The sequence below is a fragment of the Stegostoma tigrinum genome, chromosome 10, assembly GCF_030684315.1.
Source record: "Stegostoma tigrinum isolate sSteTig4 chromosome 10, sSteTig4.hap1, whole genome shotgun sequence".
NCBI lineage: Eukaryota > Metazoa > Chordata > Chondrichthyes > Orectolobiformes > Stegostomatidae > Stegostoma > Stegostoma tigrinum.
Window position 1 is genome coordinate 32836129 of NC_081363.1, and position 20440 is coordinate 32856568.

At 40.2% G+C, this 20440-nt stretch overlaps 2 protein-coding genes across 6 annotated transcripts in view; one reads left to right on the plus strand and one right to left on the minus strand.

Annotated features, from left to right (window-relative positions):
* im:7136021 (uncharacterized) overlaps nucleotides 1–20440 on the plus strand; it is a 108380-nt gene that overhangs the window by 65718 nt on the left and 22222 nt on the right. The gene's annotated exons all lie outside the window — the stretch shown is intronic.
* mis18bp1 (MIS18 binding protein 1) overlaps nucleotides 1–20440 on the minus strand; it is an 83845-nt gene that overhangs the window by 59266 nt on the left and 4139 nt on the right. Inside the window, exons 2-4 of one of the 5 annotated variants that reach the window (XM_059649086.1) lie at nucleotides 17250–17418; nucleotides 7343–8036; nucleotides 1680–1826 (exon numbers count right to left, since the gene is read on the minus strand). In XM_059649086.1, the coding sequence (XP_059505069.1) occupies nucleotides 1680–1826; nucleotides 7343–7898 (703 nt within the window). In that variant the 5' untranslated portion in view covers nucleotides 7899–8036; nucleotides 17250–17418. The remainder of the gene's footprint in view (nucleotides 1–1679; nucleotides 1827–7342; nucleotides 8037–17249; nucleotides 17419–20440) is intronic. The other 4 variants (XM_059649087.1, XM_059649089.1, XM_059649088.1 and 1 more) reach the window with 4 other exon arrangements.

Consider the following 20440-nt stretch of genomic DNA (forward strand, 5'->3'; position numbering starts at 1 on the left):
CAGAAGTGTGCTGGTCACCTGATCGTTTGATTGACAACACCAAACAATCATAAACTGAGGTTGGACATAAATTCCAATGTTTACTTTTACAAAGGATTAAACAAAGTTAAATGTAGTGAATGGATTTTAACAAGTGATTGTAGCTTTATTTTTCAATAGTTAATTAATTGAAATAACACACCTTTATTTAATACCAGCATGGACGCTGGGGTCTGGCCTGGTGTGTGTAAGGGCACAGGGTGGAGCAGAATAGATTGAGTTGGAATAGGATCTGTAATAGGATATGGGGGTGTGTGGAAAGGTATGAGTATTAAGAAAGACTCTGAGTGGGGTTGAGCGCATGAGGATCATGAATGAGGTATGAGTTAGTGAGGGTTGAGAGGGACAAAGATTGTGTTTGTTTTATCGTACTTTTCCTTAGATTCAGCAAAACATTGGTTCTCCTCAGCCTAACTCTGCACTGTCTGTAGGTTGCTCACCATGACTACCATTTTATTTTCATCCACTGCCCAAACCAAATTCAAATGTGCAGAGGCACTTATTCTCCGGGTCAGGTTTGCACAGTTAGGAAATGGACCAAAATTCTGTTCTGAATCCAGAAATTTAGAAAATTAGGTCATACTGTCCACTCCCAAGCATGAAAATCGTATGAATGAGTTGAATGGCAATATAAGTTTTACTCATTTATATCTTGGACAATACAAGAAACCACGTTGCCAACTTGCAGATTAACAGGCTGCTTTTGCCAGACCGGAGAGGATGAAGAGCTTAACCACCACTTTAAAAAGAAATGAAAATAACTGAAATTAAACGATTTTACATCAAATATTTTCTCACCTAGTCAGTAGAATATCTGCAAATTATAAGAGATGACTTTAATGAACAGTTTGATCGGACTAATCAGGGATTGTAAATGTGGATACGTAAGGAGTAATTTATGTCGACTGATTATCTGAATTCAAGGCAATCGTCAAATGTATACTTAAACAAAGGAAGTATACTGAACGAAGGCCTAGGATCAATGGACAGACTCTTGCCTTCCATTCTAAAAGTTGAGAGTTCATGTCCAATTTCAGCAAGTTGAACATATAATCTAGATGGACAATTCAATCCACAGGTTAGGGAATTTTGTGTTCAGAAATGAAGAATTTTGACAAAATGTGAAACCAGGACCACCCTCTCAGGTCAAACTCAAAATGTTGCAGAGCACTATCTGAGGTGTGTCCACTTGGTATCACCTTTATTGTAAATTTGCATCATTAAGACAAGTTGCCTGGTTATTTTTTATTGTTGATTATAGAACTTTGCTGGAGGCAAACTGCTTGCACAATTTCCCAATTTTACTCCAGTGACTATCCATAGGAGATTTCTAGTGGCAAGTAAAGTCTACAGTTAAGTAGGCTAAAATTATGCACTAAGAAATTGCATGAAGATAGTAGGAATAGTTGCTTAGAATTTATATTTTCTCATTTTATTTTTGTCCTTATGTCCAACTTGGGTTAAAGTGGTTTGATAACCTCACAGCGTGGTATTATCTTATCAAAAATAATGTCATGTATCATACAAATCAGCTATGCACATAGATTCCAACTTTCAAAAATATTATTATTGGGTAAGTTCAACAGATCAAAGGACTATAGACATTAGAAATGAATAAGAACAACGCCATTAGACTTTACCTTTATGCTTTGAAAGTTTAACCGAAGCCAATGATGCACACTGATTGCCTTGTTTCATTTGTAAAAAGATTTTGGCTGGGGATTGTTGCATCACAGGAGCATGGTCCTTCTTTTGTGAAGACTGGCAACCAACTGGCACAGTTGGGACTATAAATAGACCACAAGTTTATATCAATACAACTACATCTTACATGAATATCTAAACACAGAAATATTGTATATAATTGTGCAAAATGGATCAAAATAAACTAGTAGCCAAACAAATCCACAGAACAAATAAGAAAGGATGATCTGGTGAGAATAAAAGTGAGTTATCAACAGGTAGACCACGTTAAGCTCCTGCATGTTCTACTAAATGCAAGAGAGCTATTTAATCTATGGTTAACATCATTAATTGTTGAAGTTAACCAATCGAAGTAGGCTCTATACACCTAACAAGGGGCAACGATTCAATATTTGAGCCACAGATTTCAATCTTATATGCTTGGAAATCCAACAAACACTCATTCTCAATAAACAGATTAGGGATAAGCAATTTTTTAATTCATCAGTTTTAAGATGATCAAGCTAAAACTGCAACATTTTTAAGTGCCAGCAAATTGATGGCAATAAAAAAAAGCACCTCCATTTGTCTTTAAGTACCGTAGTATGGAATGTTTGTGTATAGATCAAGCATTTTTCAGCCTCACCCAGAGTAGTGCATCAATTTTTGGGTGCTACACTTTCAGAACAATTTGAAGGTCTTGAAGAAAGAAAAGGATAAAGGATGCATGCAGGGATGAGGAGTTTCAATTATGATGATAAAATGACAAAACTGAGTTTTGTTTTCCCTTGGAGAAGACAAGACTGAGAGGAGACCAATTTGAGGTATTCACAACCATGAGGACACTAGACATCAAAATGGGAGAAAATATTCCCACTCATGAAAGGAGCTAGAATGAGAGAGTACAGACGAAAAAGTAGCAAAAAAGTGATATGAGGAAATTCTATCACGTAGTGACTGGTTAGAGTCTGGAATGCACTGCCTTAGAACGTGGTGAAGCCAGGTTCAATTGAGGCATTCAGAAGAGAATTAGGCAATTTGAAAAGAATGATACCTGAGACACTAATTTTAAGCCAGTATAAGCATGTTGGGCCAAATGCACTGCTGTGTGCTGTAATAATTCTTTGACTTCTGTTCTGCACTGATAGTACTACTTTTTTAAGAAGTTGAAGTGTGTTGTATTTCTGTCTAAAAGATATTGCTGTTTAGCATTGAGGGCAGATATCGTTTGTGCAAAATTGTGAAGTACACTCACTGGATAATTTATTAGCACCAGAAAAACAGACACCTCTAATTTCTAAGTTTGTTAACAATGCCAAGGTGACTGATAAAGATGGCTGCCACTACCCACACAGGTGGTGCCAGTGATGTCAAGTCACCTGGCTGCAACAGAGCCTTCTTCAACAGTATGTATTCGCACATGTGCAAATGGAAGCCCCTGCATCAGCACCTTTACAGTAATGTGGCACAGCAAAGTTGTATTCCTGTACTTTTGCAGTCACTGTTTGGTAATTGAACAGCAGTTATCTTTAGAATTCCTACAGTATGGTAACCCTCTGAATAGCATCCACACAGACCTATTCCCTTAACCTATCCCTGCATTTCCCATAGCTAATACACATAACCTACATATCCCGGAATACAATGGGCAATTTAGCATGGCCAATCCACCTAACCTGCAAATCTTTGGACTGTGGGAGGAAACCTGAGCACCTAGTTTAAACCCATGCAGACACGGGGAGAACGTGCAAACTGCCCACAGACAGTCATTCAAGGGTGGAATTAAACCAGGGTCCCTGGCACTATGAGGCGGCAGTGCTAACCACTGAGCCGCAGTGCCGCCTATTGCATCGCCTAGCGGTGGTATCAATAAACATAGTTCTCTAATTCAGATTTACTTAAGTGTGGGAGAAAAGTGTCACAAGGTCAGTACAAGAGAGGATTAATTAAATAGATCTATGAATAAACCTGCACTAGTGCAACGGACCCAGTATTCTCCTTTTGCATTGCATGATTCTATGAAGCAAACCATGCAATACACAGTTGTAAAACTGAATCTAGATGACTGCAATGCAAATTGTGTCATACAGCTAAAGCATCAGAACCAGTTCTCATAGTGGACTTTCCAAAATTGAAAGGGTGGAGTTTTCAAGGATGGTATCCTTTACGTAAAAGAGGGCATAACGGGAGATAGGTCAAAATCTAGAAAATGATACAAATTCTGGGATAGATTGGGTATTGTGATTGAAATTTTAGAGAACCTCTAACACAGTGGACTAGTGGGAGGGAGGGAAACAGCTGACTGAATGTTTTCAATCATACGTAGAAAGTAAGACCCTTGCACTTATTGTTGGGGTGGGGGGGGGGGAGGGAGTTTAAGAAGGTGGCTAGCTGTCAAAAGAGTACAACTTACAGATGTAGCCACTCATTACACTGCAAATAGAGGCTAGCATACAATCAATACCAACTCTCTGTGGAGCAATCCAATAGCCCCGTTATATGTCACCTTCCCATAGCCCTGCAAGTTTATTTCTCTCAGATACCTGCTTAGTTTTCTTTTGAAATTATTCGGATTGTCTCTATTTCCACTGCCCTCACAGACAGAAAGTTTCAGGCAAATAAATTTTACACTACATACCATCTGCATGTCATGACCACTGCATCTAATGGAGATTTTCAAAGGTTTGTTTTCTTTGAAAAGATTTGAAAGGCAAGACGGACCCTGTGGCAGGGTCAAAGACAACGGGAAACTGAGAACTGGCACAGCAACGGCTTCAGGTAGACACAAAGTGAGTACAATGTAGTACAACTGAAAAGAATGGTCAATTTTCAGTGTTAGGCCAGGGAATAAGTAAGATGCCTTGTTACAAAACAATTTTAGACAGGAAGTCTATGAATTTCAAAAGTCCCAATACTATTCTGTAATCTTTATACATGATTTCTTTTCTAAGTAGAAATTTTTAGAATACCCACAAACAGCATGGTCATACACATTTACTTATCAACTTTAACCAATTAAATTACATCCTCACGATCTCGAAGCTAACCTCTTTTTAACAAAAAATGTCTTCTTTAATCAGTATTGTCACTTCTGAGGTGACAGTGACTGCATTTGACACCAAGTGGCATTGACCAAGAGTTAGATCAAGGAGCCATTGCAAAATATAATCAATCGAGATCACAAAAGAAACACTTCTTTAGCTGGAGTCACACTCAGCACAAAAGCAGATGACACTGTAGTTGGTGAAGGTTAATCTTTACATTGTAGGAGTTTCATTAGATGGTGGCTTAGGCCAAACATTTTTGGACACTTATCAATAGCTTTCTCTCCATAAGGTCAGAAGTGGTGATTATTGCAGTGTTCCATTTCATTGGTAGTTGAAGAAGTTTACGGTCATAAGCAACAAGAACTTGGATTATTAACTGACTATTAATATTGCACCCTCAAATACTACACAATAAACATCTTCAACAAGATAGACCATATCCACATCCCCTTGACATTTATTACCGTTATCATTACATGCCCTACCATAAACATCCTGGAATTAGCAGTGACCAGAATTAATTAGATCAGCCTCATAAATACTGTGGGTAAAAGAATGGGTCAGATGCTGAGAATTCTCAGCTCCTCAAAGTCTTTCCATCATCTTCAAGCCACATATTAGGACTGTCATAGGATATTCCCTATTTGCCTAGGTGACTGCAGTTCCAATAACACTTATGAAACTTTACACAACAACAGCAAAGCAAGCAGCGTGAATGTACCCATCACATTAATGTTTTAAAATGAGTTTGTACATGGTATGCAGATACCAATGACAGGGCCAGTTTTATTGCTGTTCTGCAATATTCACCAATATTCACCTCTTCCACCACCAATACACAGTGGTTGTAGTGTGTACACACCTACATCAGCTTGCCAAGGCTTCTTCAACAGCACCTCCCAAATGCATGACCTCTACTGCATAGAAGGATAAGAGAACAAGTACGTGGCACACCTGTAAGTTCAAGTCACACACCACCCTGGAAACTCCTTGCTACTCCTGTATTGTCACTGGATGATAACGTATGAAGTCCTACGTAACAATGCTGTCAGAGTACCTCCACGTCAAGGATTACATTGGAGGTGTAAGGCAGCAGCTCACCAGTACCTTCTCAAATAGAATTAGATACAACAGTAATCTGAATTCTCACCTTTTAATGGATGATTTCTATATTCTTTCCTGTCCCACAGCCATGACTTCCTGACAAGTATAATATGTAAATTTCTTAGCAACTCAGATTTTATTAGAAATAGGTACTACTTTAAGCATTCTAGCTGTGGCAAATGCTTTTTTTATTCTAGGATACTCTGAGGGAGTTGAATTTGTAGTTGTTTCATTTCTAAAGCAATGTTACGTTGTACTTTTAATGTTTGCTGGATGTTCCAAAACATTTTCTAACCAATGTACTTGCTTGTGATTAAGCAAACACTCAGTGCAAAATCTCATTAAATAAAGAAGAAATAAAAAGTTTCTCTCTTTTGGAGGTTAACCTTTCCCGTTAGTTTGCCACTGCTTATGAATACAAGTAATGGGGTGCACCTGGAATTGACAACTTGTGCTACAACTGAGCCAAACTATGGTGGTGTTAGGTGTTTTAGATTTCTTATTCAAGAATTCATCAAGGTTAATTCTTTTATTTGAGATAATAGGAAATGCAGATGCTGGAGAATCCGAGATAACAAGGTGTCGAGCTGGATGAACACAGCAGGCCAAGCAGCATCATAAGAAATTTCTGATGAAGGGTCTAGGCCCAAAACGTCAGCCTTCCTGCTGTCATGATGCTGCTTGGCCTGCTGTGTTCATCTAATTCTTTTATTTGTTTCAATTTAATACCAATCAATGATTTCTTTTGCCATTGTATTGAAAACAGGTACAACTTCAGCTTATTTTTAATACCTTGTATTTCACTGGATAAACATTGTTGACTCGACAGGTCAGTAAGCAGTGTTACTGGACCCGCAATCCAGAAGTTCAGGCTAATGCTCTGGGGATATGGATTCAAATTCTATTGTGGCAGTTGGTGGAATGTAAATTCAACTAATCAATACATTTGGGAAAACCAACCACAGCAATAGTGTCAATGAAACTATTGTTGTTTGTCATAAAAATCTAACCCGAAAGCGATCACTTGTATCTTTTGATAACAAAGTGTGAAGCTGGGTGAACACACTTTGATCTGGTTTAGATGCACCTCTTAACTATCAGCAATACGGTCGACTCTTAATAGCCACCTCTGTAAAAGTCACTCAGTTGGGTAAAACTGATATAGAAAAGATGAACCAGATAGATTGCAGCAAATCAAGGTTGCTCAGTGGCAGCTTCTCAAGCACAGTTGAGGACAGGCAACATATCCTGGCCAGCAACATGTTCATCCATGAAAGGAGAGAATTGATATTTAGATTCTCTTTTGTTAAATAATGATTGAATTAGAAAACAAAATTGTCTCATCAATTATTGATGCACCCGTACATGCTGCTAAATACAAGTAGCTGGGTTTAATGATAAAATAAACAAAATATTAAATATGCATAGCCATGAATAATAATCAATATTGACTCAATATTAGTTCATACCTGAAAATGTGTTTTCTGTTACACGTCCATTCACAGATGCAACAGTCCCATTCAAACCAAAAGATTTTTTTGGAGGGGTTTGAAGATAGTGATTTTCAGTTATCTGAAGATGATCACAGTGAAGTTTGTCTTTCATTTTTTGGAATATTTTGGCAGGACTCTCAGAGACTATTTGTTTGATCACCGTAGATCCAATCGGATTTAAATGAGATTTGACATAACTCTGGTTTAATTTCACAATAGATTTTGATTCAAAAAGTGCATCAGGAGGAATTACATGAAACATTTCCTTATTTTCCAGGATTGTGGATTGAAGTTGACGAGTTACTTGATTTTTCTTAGCTTTTAATGAGATTATTGGGAATGTGTCTGGAGGTTTCAGGTTGGTATTCTCTTGTTGGATACATGCTGAAACACATGGAAGTTTATGTAACTCTTTTAGTGGGGTACCATTTGGAATCTGATGCAGAGGTACTGATTTCCAGGCTGTTTTCTGTTCTCTGTCCATTTCAGTGTTGTTGAAAATGGTCTTCTTGCATGGAGTAACAGACACCATACTGAAAAAGAATTATTTTCTTTTTCACTTCCACTGTTTTCCACCAGAAATTTCTATCTTACATATGTATCTGTAGATGATCAAAAACTAACCATACGTCTCAAAAACTGGGTATCCATGCTGGATTAAAAATCTGTGCTGTTAAAAAAAAATACTTTTAGTTACCTAGCAAAACTGCTCCCTCCCCAAATCCAACAGTATTAAAAGCCAGCAATTCTTAAAATGTCATGAACACAACAGCTTATGAAAATTATTCAAATTGGAACTCTGCATGCAAGTAGGAATAAAATGTAAATTGTTTGAATTCCAATCCATTACAAAGTGGTTATGTTTTCACTAATTGAGTAAAAAATAGGTTAAAAAGGCAGCTGCAAGTCCAGGAAGCTAGCACCATCCTCAGTAGAACATGATTAATCAACTGTTTTTAAACTTTCCCACTCTGTCCGCTTGTACTCGTTGACATAGACATTATGGAACTGTAACTTAGTTACGCTTCTCTCAAAATAATAACCTTAGATTCTTTTTAACAGGAGCTGATCATTTTCTTTAAAAATTAATATGAAATAACTTTTTTCTGGAAAATTATCCTTAGGGAGAAAATACATTTTCTTGAATTTTCAACTCTGCTCAAGGTTTGAAAGTTTTGTAATTGTCCCTTCTAATCTTATACTAATTAAATAAATTATTTTCCTCACTTTTATGTTATCTATATTGGAAAGCTTTGTCAGGGGTTTGCTGCACTACCTAGTATCGAGTAATACAATGACAAAGTATTACGGTATAACAATGAGGACTCCATTCTCTACTGACCTTCACCATCCTCTCTTATGGATGTTAAGTGCAGGAAGTTTGGTACTTTGACCCAAGGCAATTCAGAATTTCCTATCAAGTCTGCTATCAGGTATTGAACATAGGAATCAAACTAGGCAATCTCACACTATCCAAGGAATACTGGCTTACCCATTAGCAGATGTGAGCGCTGGTTGGAAGACTGAAATGAGGAAACAGAGTACCTTTGGACCCCGATCATTATGGGTAACAGTTTTGACAGGTGGCTCATTAACTCTGGTGAGATTTTTAACATATCGTTTTTTCTGACTTAGTGAAAACAAATTTCTTCCAAGATTACAGCATGGATGCCAGACTTTTAAGGATTAATTTAGAATTTCAAAACAGCAGCAGCAGCATGACTGACATAGCAGCTAAACTGGGTCTGCAGTAGGTGGTGAGAGAACAAACACTATAGCTTAAACCAAAAAGTGCAGCATGGTTAAGTTGCTGATATTCACCATCATGCCACTTCAGTTTATTTGCCCACATTGACCTGCATGTCAGGACAAAATCTATGCTGATCTTCCAGTTGTGCCAAGTTTCCCAATAAACTCTGACCTCACACAGAAATGTGAAGAACTAATGCTAATTCAGCAGAAATAAACAGAGCAAGGAACATGAGAAATAGGGATTAAAGTAGACCATACGGCGTATCGATACCACTCTGGCACTCGTTACAATCATGACTGATTTTGGGCATTAACTTCACTTTCACATTCACTAACGATACACTTTTTCAATTCACATGCAGGTTGGGTTGAACAACATTGCAAGCAAGCTTTTGTCTTATATTAGCACACCTATAAAAAAAACGTTTTTGTTGAGACAGATGTCTTGAGGTTTTTCAACAACATTATTTACATTCAATGATATCACACAAGCTCTGTGCTGTCTGATGTTGCTGCATAATATATACGTACAACTGGCTAGACTTATGTTGTGATGTCATGCAACCCATCTTAAAGCACCATCTGTCTGGTCTATAATCGATGTAGGAACTCAAGACTATCTGCGAAGTGGTCTTACCAAGAGACTTTAATTACTAAAACTCTTCTCGGTGTTGTTCAACATGGAGGAATACTGATTCATCAGCTAGGTGATTACATCATAACTAGCAGGGAATTTCCTTGCCCATGTTTAACCCCAGGGTAACTTGCTGCTGGCTGTATACCACTTGTTCCGCCACCTCTGCTGTGTCTGTCCTACTGGGGGAACAGGGCATATCCAGGGATGGTGATGGTGGTACTGGGACGTTGCATGCAAGGTATAATTCCGTGAATATGTCTATATCAGGTTGTTGCTTGACTAGTCGGTGAGACAGATGTTAGTAATGAGTACTTTGCAGGTTATTAGGGCTGTTTTGCTGCTGTCATTTCCAGTGCCTAGTTCCACGCCAGGTGGTCTGTCCAGTTTCTTTTTTCTGAGACTTTGTAGAAAATGATATAAATGAGTGGATTGCCAGGCCATATCAGAAGGCAGCTGAGAGACAAACACATTGCTATAGTTTTGAAGGCACATGTATTATTCTTTATTCATACACGAGATGAGAGGGTCATTGGCTAGGCAGCATTCATTGCCCATCCCTAACTGCCCAGAGTCAACAACAGTTTTGTGGGTCTGGAGTCAGGTAAGGAAGGCAGTTTCTTTCCCTAAAGGACATTAGTGAGCCAGATGGGTTTTTCCCTGACAATTGTCGCTGGGATTCACAGTAAAATTAGATTCTTAATTCCAGATATTTATTGAATTCAAATTCTACCATCTGCTGTGGCAGGATTTGAACCCAGGTCCCCAGAACATTATCTGGGTCTCTGGATTAACAGTCCAGCAACAATACCACTAGGCCATCACCTCTCCATGGTAAGAATGGCAGATTTCAGGTAACCAAATTTCAGGATACCAGGTAAGGAAAGCAGATTTCCTTCCTTGAAGGACATTAATGAGCCAGGTGGGTTTTCTGACAATCATCGATGATTTAATGGTCATCGACAGATTCTTAATTTTAAATATCTTTTACTGAATTCAAATTCCGTCATCTGCTGTGGCAAGATTCGAACCTAGGTTCCCAGAACATAAGCTACATTTCTGGACTAATACTCTTGCTGTAATACCACTAGCCTCTCTAATTAGAGATAATGGGAACTGCAGATGCTGGAGATTCCAAGATAATAAAATGTGAGGCTGGATGAACACAGCAGGCCAAGCAGCATCTCAGGAGCACAAAAGCTGACGTTTCGGGCCTAGACCCTTCATCAGAGAGGGGGATGGGGGGAGGGAACTGGAATAAATAGGGAGAGAGGGGGAGGCGGACCGAAGATGGAGAGTAAAGAAGATAGGTGGAGAGGGTGTAGGTGGGGAGGTAGGGAGGGGATAGGTCAGTCCAGGGAAGACGGACAGGTCAAGGAGGTGGGATGAGGTTAGTAGGTAGCTGGGGGTGCGGCTTGGGGTGGGAGGAAGGGATGGGTGAGAGGAAGAACCGGTTAGGGAGGCAGAGACAGCTTGGACTGGTTTTGGGATGCAGTGGGTGGGGGGGAAGAGCTGGGCTGGTTGTGTGGTGCAGTGGGGGGAGGGGATGAACTGGGCTGGTATAGGGATGCAGTGGGGGAAGGGGAGATTTTGAAACTGGTGAAGTCCACATTGATACCATATGGCTGCAGGGTTCCCAGGCGGAATATGAGTTGCTGTTCCTGCAACCTTCGGGTGGCATCATTGTGGCAGTGCAGGAGGCCCATGATGGACATGTCATCAAGAGAATGGGAGGGGGAGTGGAAATGGTTTGCGACTGGGAGGTGCAGTTGTTTGTTGCGAACTGAGCGGAGGTGTTCTGCAAAGCGGTCCCCAAGCCTCCGCTTGGTTTCCCCAATGTAGAGGAAGCCGCACCGGGTACAGTGGATGCAGTATACCACATTGGCAGATGTGCAGGTGAACCTCTGCTTAATGTGGAATGTCATCTTGGGGCCTGGGATGGGGGTGAGGGAGGAGGTGTGGGGACAAGTGTAGCATTTCCTGCGGTTGCAGGGGAAGGTGCCGGGTGTGGTGGGGTTGGAGGGCAGTGTGGAGCGAACAAGGGAGTCACGGAGAGAGTGGTCTCTCCGGAAAGCAGACAGGGGAGGGGATGGAAAAATGTCTTGGGTGGTGGGTTCGGATTGTAAATGGCGGAAGTGTCGGAGGATAATGCGTTGTATCCGGAGGTTGGTAGGGTGGTGTGTGAGAACGAGGGGGATCCTCTTGGGGCGGTTGTGGCGGGGGCGGGGTGTGAGGGATGTGTCGCGGGAAATGCGGGAGACGCGGTCAAGGGCATTCTCAATCACCGTGGGGGGAAAGTTGCGGTCCTTAAAGAACTTGGACATCTGGGATGGACCACACCCGGCACCTTCCCCTGCAACCGCAGGAAATGCTACACTTGTCCCCACACCTCCTCCCTCACCCCCATCCCAGTCCCCAAGATGACATTCCACATTAAGCAGAGGTTCACCTGCACATCTGCCAATGTGGTATACTGCATCCACTGTACCCGGTGCGGCTTCCTCTACATTGGGGAAACCAAGCGGAGGCTTGGGGACCGCTTTGCAGAACACCTCCGCTCAGTTCGCAACAAACAACTGCACCTCCCAGTCGCAAACCATTTCCACTCCCCCTCCCATTCTCTTGATGACATGTCCATCATGGGCCTCCTGCACTGCCACAATGATGCCACCCGAAGGTTGCAGGAACAGCAACTCATATTCCGCCTGGGAACCCTGCAGCCATATGGTATCAATGTGGACTTCACCAGTTTCAAAATCTCCCCTTCCCCCACTGCATCCCTAAACCAGCCCAGTTCATCCCCTCCCCCCACTGCACCACACAACCAGCCCAGCTCTTCCCCTCCACCCACTGCATCCCAAAACCAGTCCAACCTGTCTCTGCCTCCCTAACCGGTTCTTCCTCTCACCCATCCCTTCCTCCCACCCCAAGCCGCACCCCCAGCTACCTACTAACCTCATCCCACCTCCTTGACCTGTCCGTCTTCCCTGGACTGACCTATCCCCTCCCTACCTCCCCACCTACACCCTCTCCACCTATCTTCTTTACTCTCCATCTTCGGTCCGCCTCCCCCTCTCTCCCTATTTATTCCAGTTCCCTCCCCCCATCCCCCTCTCTGATGAAGGGTCTAGGCCCGAAACGTCAGCTTTTGTGCTCCTGAGATGCTGCTTGGCCTGCTGTGTTCATCCAGCCTCACATTTTATTAGCCTCTCTAATTACTCAGTTTTTCTTGTTTCCTGTTTTCTGCACTCTTCACTCGCCCAAGAATAAATTTGCTACTTTCCTATCTAATGGAACTTTTCCATTATTTAGGGAATTTTGGAAAATTAACATCAACACATTTACTACCTTATTAGGTAGTCTCGAATGTCTAGAATTAAATTTAAAGACCTGGGATCTGCCGCCATCTATATCCATTCATCAATATTCCTTTCATGGTGGTTGTAACTTCAAATTATTTTCTTCCCTCCAACTCTTGATTTCTAGCTACTCTGTATTCTTCATAGTGAAGACAAAGGCAAATATTGTTTCCTTCATTCGCCATTTCCTTTTCTACAAACTCACTCAGGACATTTGTTAGCTTAGTTGGCTAGACAGCTGGTTTGCATGTAAGGTGATGCCAATGGCATAGGTCAAATTCCCTCACCAGCTGAGGTTGCCATAAAGAATTCACCTTTTCAACCTCGCCTGAGGCATAGTAACCCTTAGGTTAAACCACCAATCATCTCTCTGAGAGAGCTATCCAATGGTCTGGCAACTTTACCTTACGTTTTTCTTTTTTAAATAGCTGTAGAAATTACTTCTTTCCATTTTTATATTTCTGGTATCTTACCTTTCATACTCCAATTTCTTTCTTCTGATTAATCTCAATCATTTTCTGGCATTCTTTACATTCTGTCCAATCACCTTGGCATAATTATGTGCCTTTTCCTCATGCTTGATGCCTCTCTTAACTTATTTAATAAAGAACAGATGGTAGGTGCATCCTTGAAAAATTTTCATAGAAATAAATTTGTTTTATATATATTTGTATAATTTCATTTTGAATATTCTGAAATAACTCCTTAAATATCTGTCACTGTTTCTTTATTGATCTGAGACAAGTATCCTTGTTCACTTCATATTTCATGCCCTCACAGGTGCCCTTATTTAAAAGCAAAATATTAGTCTTGGATCTCATCTTCTCCTTCAAATTGCATGTAAAATTCAATCATATTTTAGTTGCTGATATCCAGGTGTGTTTTTTACCTGAGCCAGTTAATTGATCCTGTCACATTACAAAATTTGTTATAACCTGTTTTCTGCTTGTTACCAGAGCATGCATCCTTTGAGACTTATGAGCAGCCAATGTTTCATGCTACACAGTGGTTATTATGATGAGGTCTGTAGATCACTCCTATTCCTCAGCTTAACCCAGATTGATTCTGAACCAAAGTCTTCTCTAAACATTTCACCAATGACCTCTTCTGAATATCACACATCCCTCAACGTTCAGGATATCCTTATTACTATGCAGCCTCATCTCTGCAATTGTTATTAGATAGTATTTACTTGCTTCAACATACTTCAATAATCCACTGATGAAAATTAGCGAATGTGTATTCAGGAACGTATTAAGGAAATTCCTGGAGTCTGATGAACTAGATTCATTTTACTTTAAAACAAAAGCTTGGTACACGGGAAATATGCAAAGAAATTGCTACTGATACTGATATCAAGGTTGTGGTTGGCTGCCAAATTGTTAGTTATTGGTTTGGCTCATCAGGGATCCCCAACTGAATATTAGGAGCATATTACTCTCAGGCCTGGTTAGTACTGGGAAACCACCTGGGAATACTGGGTGCAAGAAGCCGGGCCCTCTTGTGGCGCAGTGGTAGTGTCCCTACCCCTGGGCCAAGAGCTCTGGGTTCAAGACCCACCTGTTCCACCTGTGTGTAAAGACATCTCTGACAAATTGGTTAAATAAAAAAGGTAATATTTAGTTTGTCAGAACAGTGTTTGTTCAAGAAAGTGTCCTCCAAATTAATTCTAAAAGGAAAATAGTATCTTTCTTTACTATCATTATTTTCTTTACCTGGTCATAACATTTGATAAATTATGAGTTGGACCCTCAATTATGTTTGGACTGGTTTCCAATTCTTCACCATTTTAGAAAGACCCCGATTTTATCTTCTTTAGGTCCAAAGTAAACAAATTTACTTTAACCTATAATAGAGTACCTGTCAAAACAGTCTTTGAACTTTTCAACCTTAAAATCTGGTATCATACTAAATTCAAACGGCAATGGAAACAAAATTTGAAAACCTTGTTATTCATATTCGGTATTAACTCATTTTGCAGTGCGTGAATTAACATACAATGAATAAAAACAGGCCCACAGAAGGTAATTTCTCAAAGATGAAAATGTAATCAGTGCCCAAAAAGCAGATTATAACAGAATTCATAAGGAATGTGTAAATAAGGATCTTTAAGTCAGCCCTCTAATTTAGATTTTTGCAATTTTGTGTATAAGCAAGAATATTAGTAATGGGAAGTGGTAGGTGAAATCAGCTGCTAAGGATCCCAAATATGTTTGTAAAAAACCCTGCAAGAAAATTTTTGTGTTGATTTGATACACAAATGTAAACCAAACACAAAAGAAATAAGGTAGCCAAGCTAAACAATTAATTGCACAATTTATTGGTTCTTACCAATTCACTACAAAGAAACAGAATCTGATTGTGGCAAAGATAATGAATTTGGGTTCTTGATTTAGAAATGCAAATTCACAAGTTTGCAGATGTTCAGAAGTTTGTTCAATGACAAGCATCATAAGTCATTAACGAATAACTACTTGTTCTAATATATTCATCAAAAGTGCAGCTCATTGAGAAGATGGTTACAAATAAGAAAGACCAGTCGACCAAACTCAATTTATCCATCTGGAAAAATAAAATTCTTTTATCAAAGCATCCAATTGTTTAAAAGATTTCAAGACTTTTGTCTCTGCTACTTTATCTGCACTGTCTCTGGCATTCAAGGTGGATTCTGTCCAAAATACTATCAATCTTGACCTGTATTGTTGTTACGTCGTTTAATATTACCTTAACAGCTTGTTTTTTTGCCTTACTTCAGCACAGAGTTTAAAATTTCTAAACCCAAGCCATTTCTACAAGTTAGACATTGCAGTACATCCAGGTAGTACAGGAGGTGGCCATTTAGCCTCCAGCCTGTTCTGCATTCAATGAAGTCATGACTAATGTGTGACTCAACTTTACACTCACCTATGTCCTATATCCGTTAATATCGTTGGCTAACAAAAAAAACACTATCTTCTGATGCTTAAAATTAATTGTTGATCTATCAAGAATTCATGTTTGCAAAACACACAAGCTGAATGGGAGGGTTAGAACATAGAACAATACAGTGCAGAACAGGCCATTCGGCCCTCGATGTTGCGCCAACCTGTGAACTAATCTAAACCCCTCCCCCTACACTATCCCACCATCATCCATATGCTTATCCAAGGACTGTTTAAATGCCCCTAATGTGGCTGAATTAACTACATTGGCAGGCAGGGTGTTCCACGCCCTTACCACTCTCTGAGTAAAGAACCTGCCTCTTACATCTGTCTTAAATCTATAACCCGTCAATTTGTAGCTATGCCCCCTTGTACAAGCTGAAGTCATCATTCTCAGAAAAAGACTCACTGTCCACCCTATCTAATCCTCTGATCCTCTTGTATGTCTCTATTAAATCCCCTCTTAGCCTCCTTCTCTCCATTGAGAACAGCCCTCAGCCTTTCTTCATAGGGCCTGCGCTCCAGACCAGGCAACATTCTTGTAAATCTCCTCTGCACCTTTTCCAATGCTTCCACATCCTTCCTGTAATGGGGCGACCAGAACTGCCCGCAATATTCCAAATGAGGCCGCACTAGCATTTTGTACAATTCCTCCGCAGAACCTTCTAGATCCCTCTACCTACCTCGCTTGTCATCACACCCTTCTTGTCCTGATTCCAAATTTCAGGTAGTTAATCTAACGGGTGTAATTACCTTCTGAAACACAGTATCCAAGAAACTAGCCCACTCCCTGATCTGCTGCAGTGTTTGATGTTCAGACTGCAGTTCATCAACTCTGAGTCAGAGTTCCTCAAGCAATGGAAACTTGTTAATATATGATCACAACGAAGCTCAATGGGGTCCACCACCTCTCATATCTCAGTTAAAACATATTGTCTGGCCCAGAATCTCTATTTTAATTACTTCGTTCTTAATTTGATTTTAAAAAGTTTTGCACTGGTCTTTTAGTTTGCAGATTGTAAATATCTCCCTTATTTACCATCAAATGATAGTAGCCTAAAGTAGATAGCCAAATTGATAGACACCACTAACCAATGAACTTATGGTATACCTGTGGTGCCACTTTTATGCTGTGGCTCCCAATCCTAAGCTTCAATGTAACCCATTTCAAAATTAAACCTTGAAAACTACCAGCCAAAAAAATAGCAAAAAAGTACCTTCTCCCTTCTGCATTAAAGAAGGCAACTGGCATGCTTTCATTCATCGGATGGGGTATTGAGTACTGGAGTTAGCAGGTCATGTTACAGTTGTATAGGACTTTGGTTCGACCATATTTGGAATACTGCATACAGTTCTGTTCGCCACATTATCAAAAGGATGTGGATGCTTTGGAGAGGATACAGAGGAGGTTAACCAGGAGAGAGGTTGAGTAGATTATTCACACTAGAAAGACAGTGGTTGCGGGAGACCTGATTGAGGTCTACAAAATCATCAGCAGTATAGACAGGGTGGATAGCAAGAAGCTTTTCCCCTAAAGTGGGGGACTCAGTTACTAGGGGTCACGATTTCAAGGTGAGAGGGGAAAAGTTTAAGGGAGATATGCATGGAAAGTTCTTTACGCAGAGGAGAGTGGGTGTCTGGAATGCATTGCCAGCGGAGGTGGTAGAGGCGGGCATGATAGTGTTATTTAAGATGTATCTAGATAAATACATGAATGGGAAGTGAACAGAGGGATACAGATCCCTGGAAAATAGGTTTCAATAGAGAATCTGGATCGGTGCAGGCTTGAGGGCCAAAGGGCCTGTTCATGTACTGTAATTTTCTTTGTTCTAAATTACCACATTGTCTCCAAATTCCCTGAATTGTGTAATTTGCTCAGGCTGCATCGTACTCTGGAATGAGATCACTCCTTCCTGACCAGGCGAAGCTGACTGATCACCTTGTCTTCCAACTCTTGCCAGTTCGTTAGCCACTCCATTGTTACTAGGTTTCACCAATTAGAAAATTCTCTGTCCTTTTTTTTTGTTCAGGTCTTAATGAATGATTTTACATCTGTTTTACCTAAAAATCCAATTGCTACAGTTTTTGCCAATTTATTTCAATCAACCTTTTTGAGGAATGGTCAAATGTCAAACTTTCCTGCTCCTCTGATGCTGCTTGATCTGCTGCGTTCATCCAGCTTCATATCATGTTATCTTACTTCAATCAATATTCTTATGAATTGCATATACTACCAGCCATCTTTGCATTATCGGCAAATTAGCATTTGTAGCTTCCTATAACAATAAACTAGTATACAAATAACTGAGGCTCTAATACAGATCCTTGCAGGAGATCATTAGCCATATTTAGCCAATTAGGGCATTACTCTTACTCTGCTTTCTGATACTTGGCCAAATCAATACTCCCTCCATTTCCAACTGACAACTTCTTTGGCAAGTAGGTTTCAGCCAGCTTCTTAACCCTAAGATTTGAGTAGATTTGTGGCTCGGGTTGTGGATGCTGTGGTTGATTGGGTCACCAAACTGGTTCGATGTTCCACAGACATTTCATTACCCTGCTGGGTAACATCATCAGTGTAGCCTCTGATGAAGTGCTGTGGTGTTTTCCTGCCTGATAGTTAAACTTTGGTCTGGGTCCAGGAATGCGAGCTGTTCCTGGACGTCATGGTGGAACACAGAAAAAATGGGGAATTCCTAACAAAGGTACACAGGAAAACCATACACGCTGACCAAGTACTGAATTTCAACAGCAACCACCCTAATACATACAAATGAAGTTGCATGAGAAATATAATTTAAACGAGCAACAACACACTGCAGCAGCACAGAGCCAAGAAAAGAGTACCTCTTCCAAGTATTCAAAGACAACGGATGCACAAAAAACTGGGTCAGAAGATGCCTATCACATGCACGACAACAGGAAAATATTACGCAGCCCAACACACTCATCATGCTACTTTACATCAGGAACACATCTGAATGGACTACAAGACTGCTAAGACCACTAGGCATCAGAGTAGCACACAAACCCACATCAATCCTACGCCAACAGCTCATCCAGACCAAAGACCCACTATGGACAGGACCGGTGTCATGTACAAGATTCCCTGCAAAGACTGCAACAAACACTACATTGGACAAACAGGAAGGAAATTAACCACAAGGGTACACAAACATCAACTGGCAACAAAAAGACACAACCAGTACTCACTCATCTCCACCCACATGGATAAGAACCACCAATTCGATTGGGGAAACACCAGGATCCTGGGACAGGCAAATCAGAGACAAGCATGGGAATTCCTACAAGTCCGGTACTCCACTAAGAAAGCTATCAATAAACACAGAGCTAGACTCCATACAGACTCCACTGCGAATAAATACTGGAAGTGAGGTAATCCAGCTCAACAGACACCAGAGTTTAAATAACAGGCAGGAAAGCTCAACATCTCTTCATCAGAGGCTGCATTGATGATGTTACCCAACAGGGAATGAAATATCTGCAGAACAACAAACCAGCTCAGCCAGCCAACCAACCACAACAGCTTCTTAGCCATTTCTAATATGAACTACCATCCTCTAGAGCTTGAGGCTTCTTTGAGAGGTACCACATGCAATTCAGCTAGAAGCCTTTTGGAAGAAAATGTGCACTATGTCATTGGATCTATTTCATAATTACCATGGCCTATGACTTCTTAAGGAAATTAATTAGGCAGCATTACCTAAATTCATGTTTCCTGCATTTAATAATCCTCAGGCTTATATCTGACATTTGAAACCTATAGCTCTATATTGTTACTCCTTGATTGTGGTAATTTACTGGCCAGTTTTCAATCTGTTGAGATCTCCTTCTATCCACCTATATGATGATTGCCAATACTAAACAAATTATTTCCAGAATTTTATCCTGTTAAGATACAGACATCTTGTCTTTATTAAGATCATCGTTATTACCTAGGTACTTGTTTTGAGTAAGAATGGCATTCACATCTTCCCTTTTGAATAACGGGAGAAGTTAAACATGAAGAATATTTGTTAAGCTGTATGCTTCAGTTTCAAGCCTACTGACATTTCAAATATATGTCATCATTGTAATTTGTGGTTTTGGTCACAGAACCAAAACAAATTACTACAATTTCATGAAGCTTCTAAAATTATCTATTTAATATGTTTTCTTGTGAACAAGTGAACACTTAGGACGTTTTTCCACTGGAGCGTAGGAGGTGGAGAGGTGACCTTACATGAAGTTTATAAAAGCATGAGGGGTATAGGAAGGGTTAGGTGTCTTTTCCCCAGAAAGGGAGATTTCAAGACAAGGGGGCCACATTTTTAAAGCGAGGGAAGAGAGATTTAAAAAAGACATGAGGGACTTTTTTTTTTACACAGAGGGCGCTTTGCACGTGAAA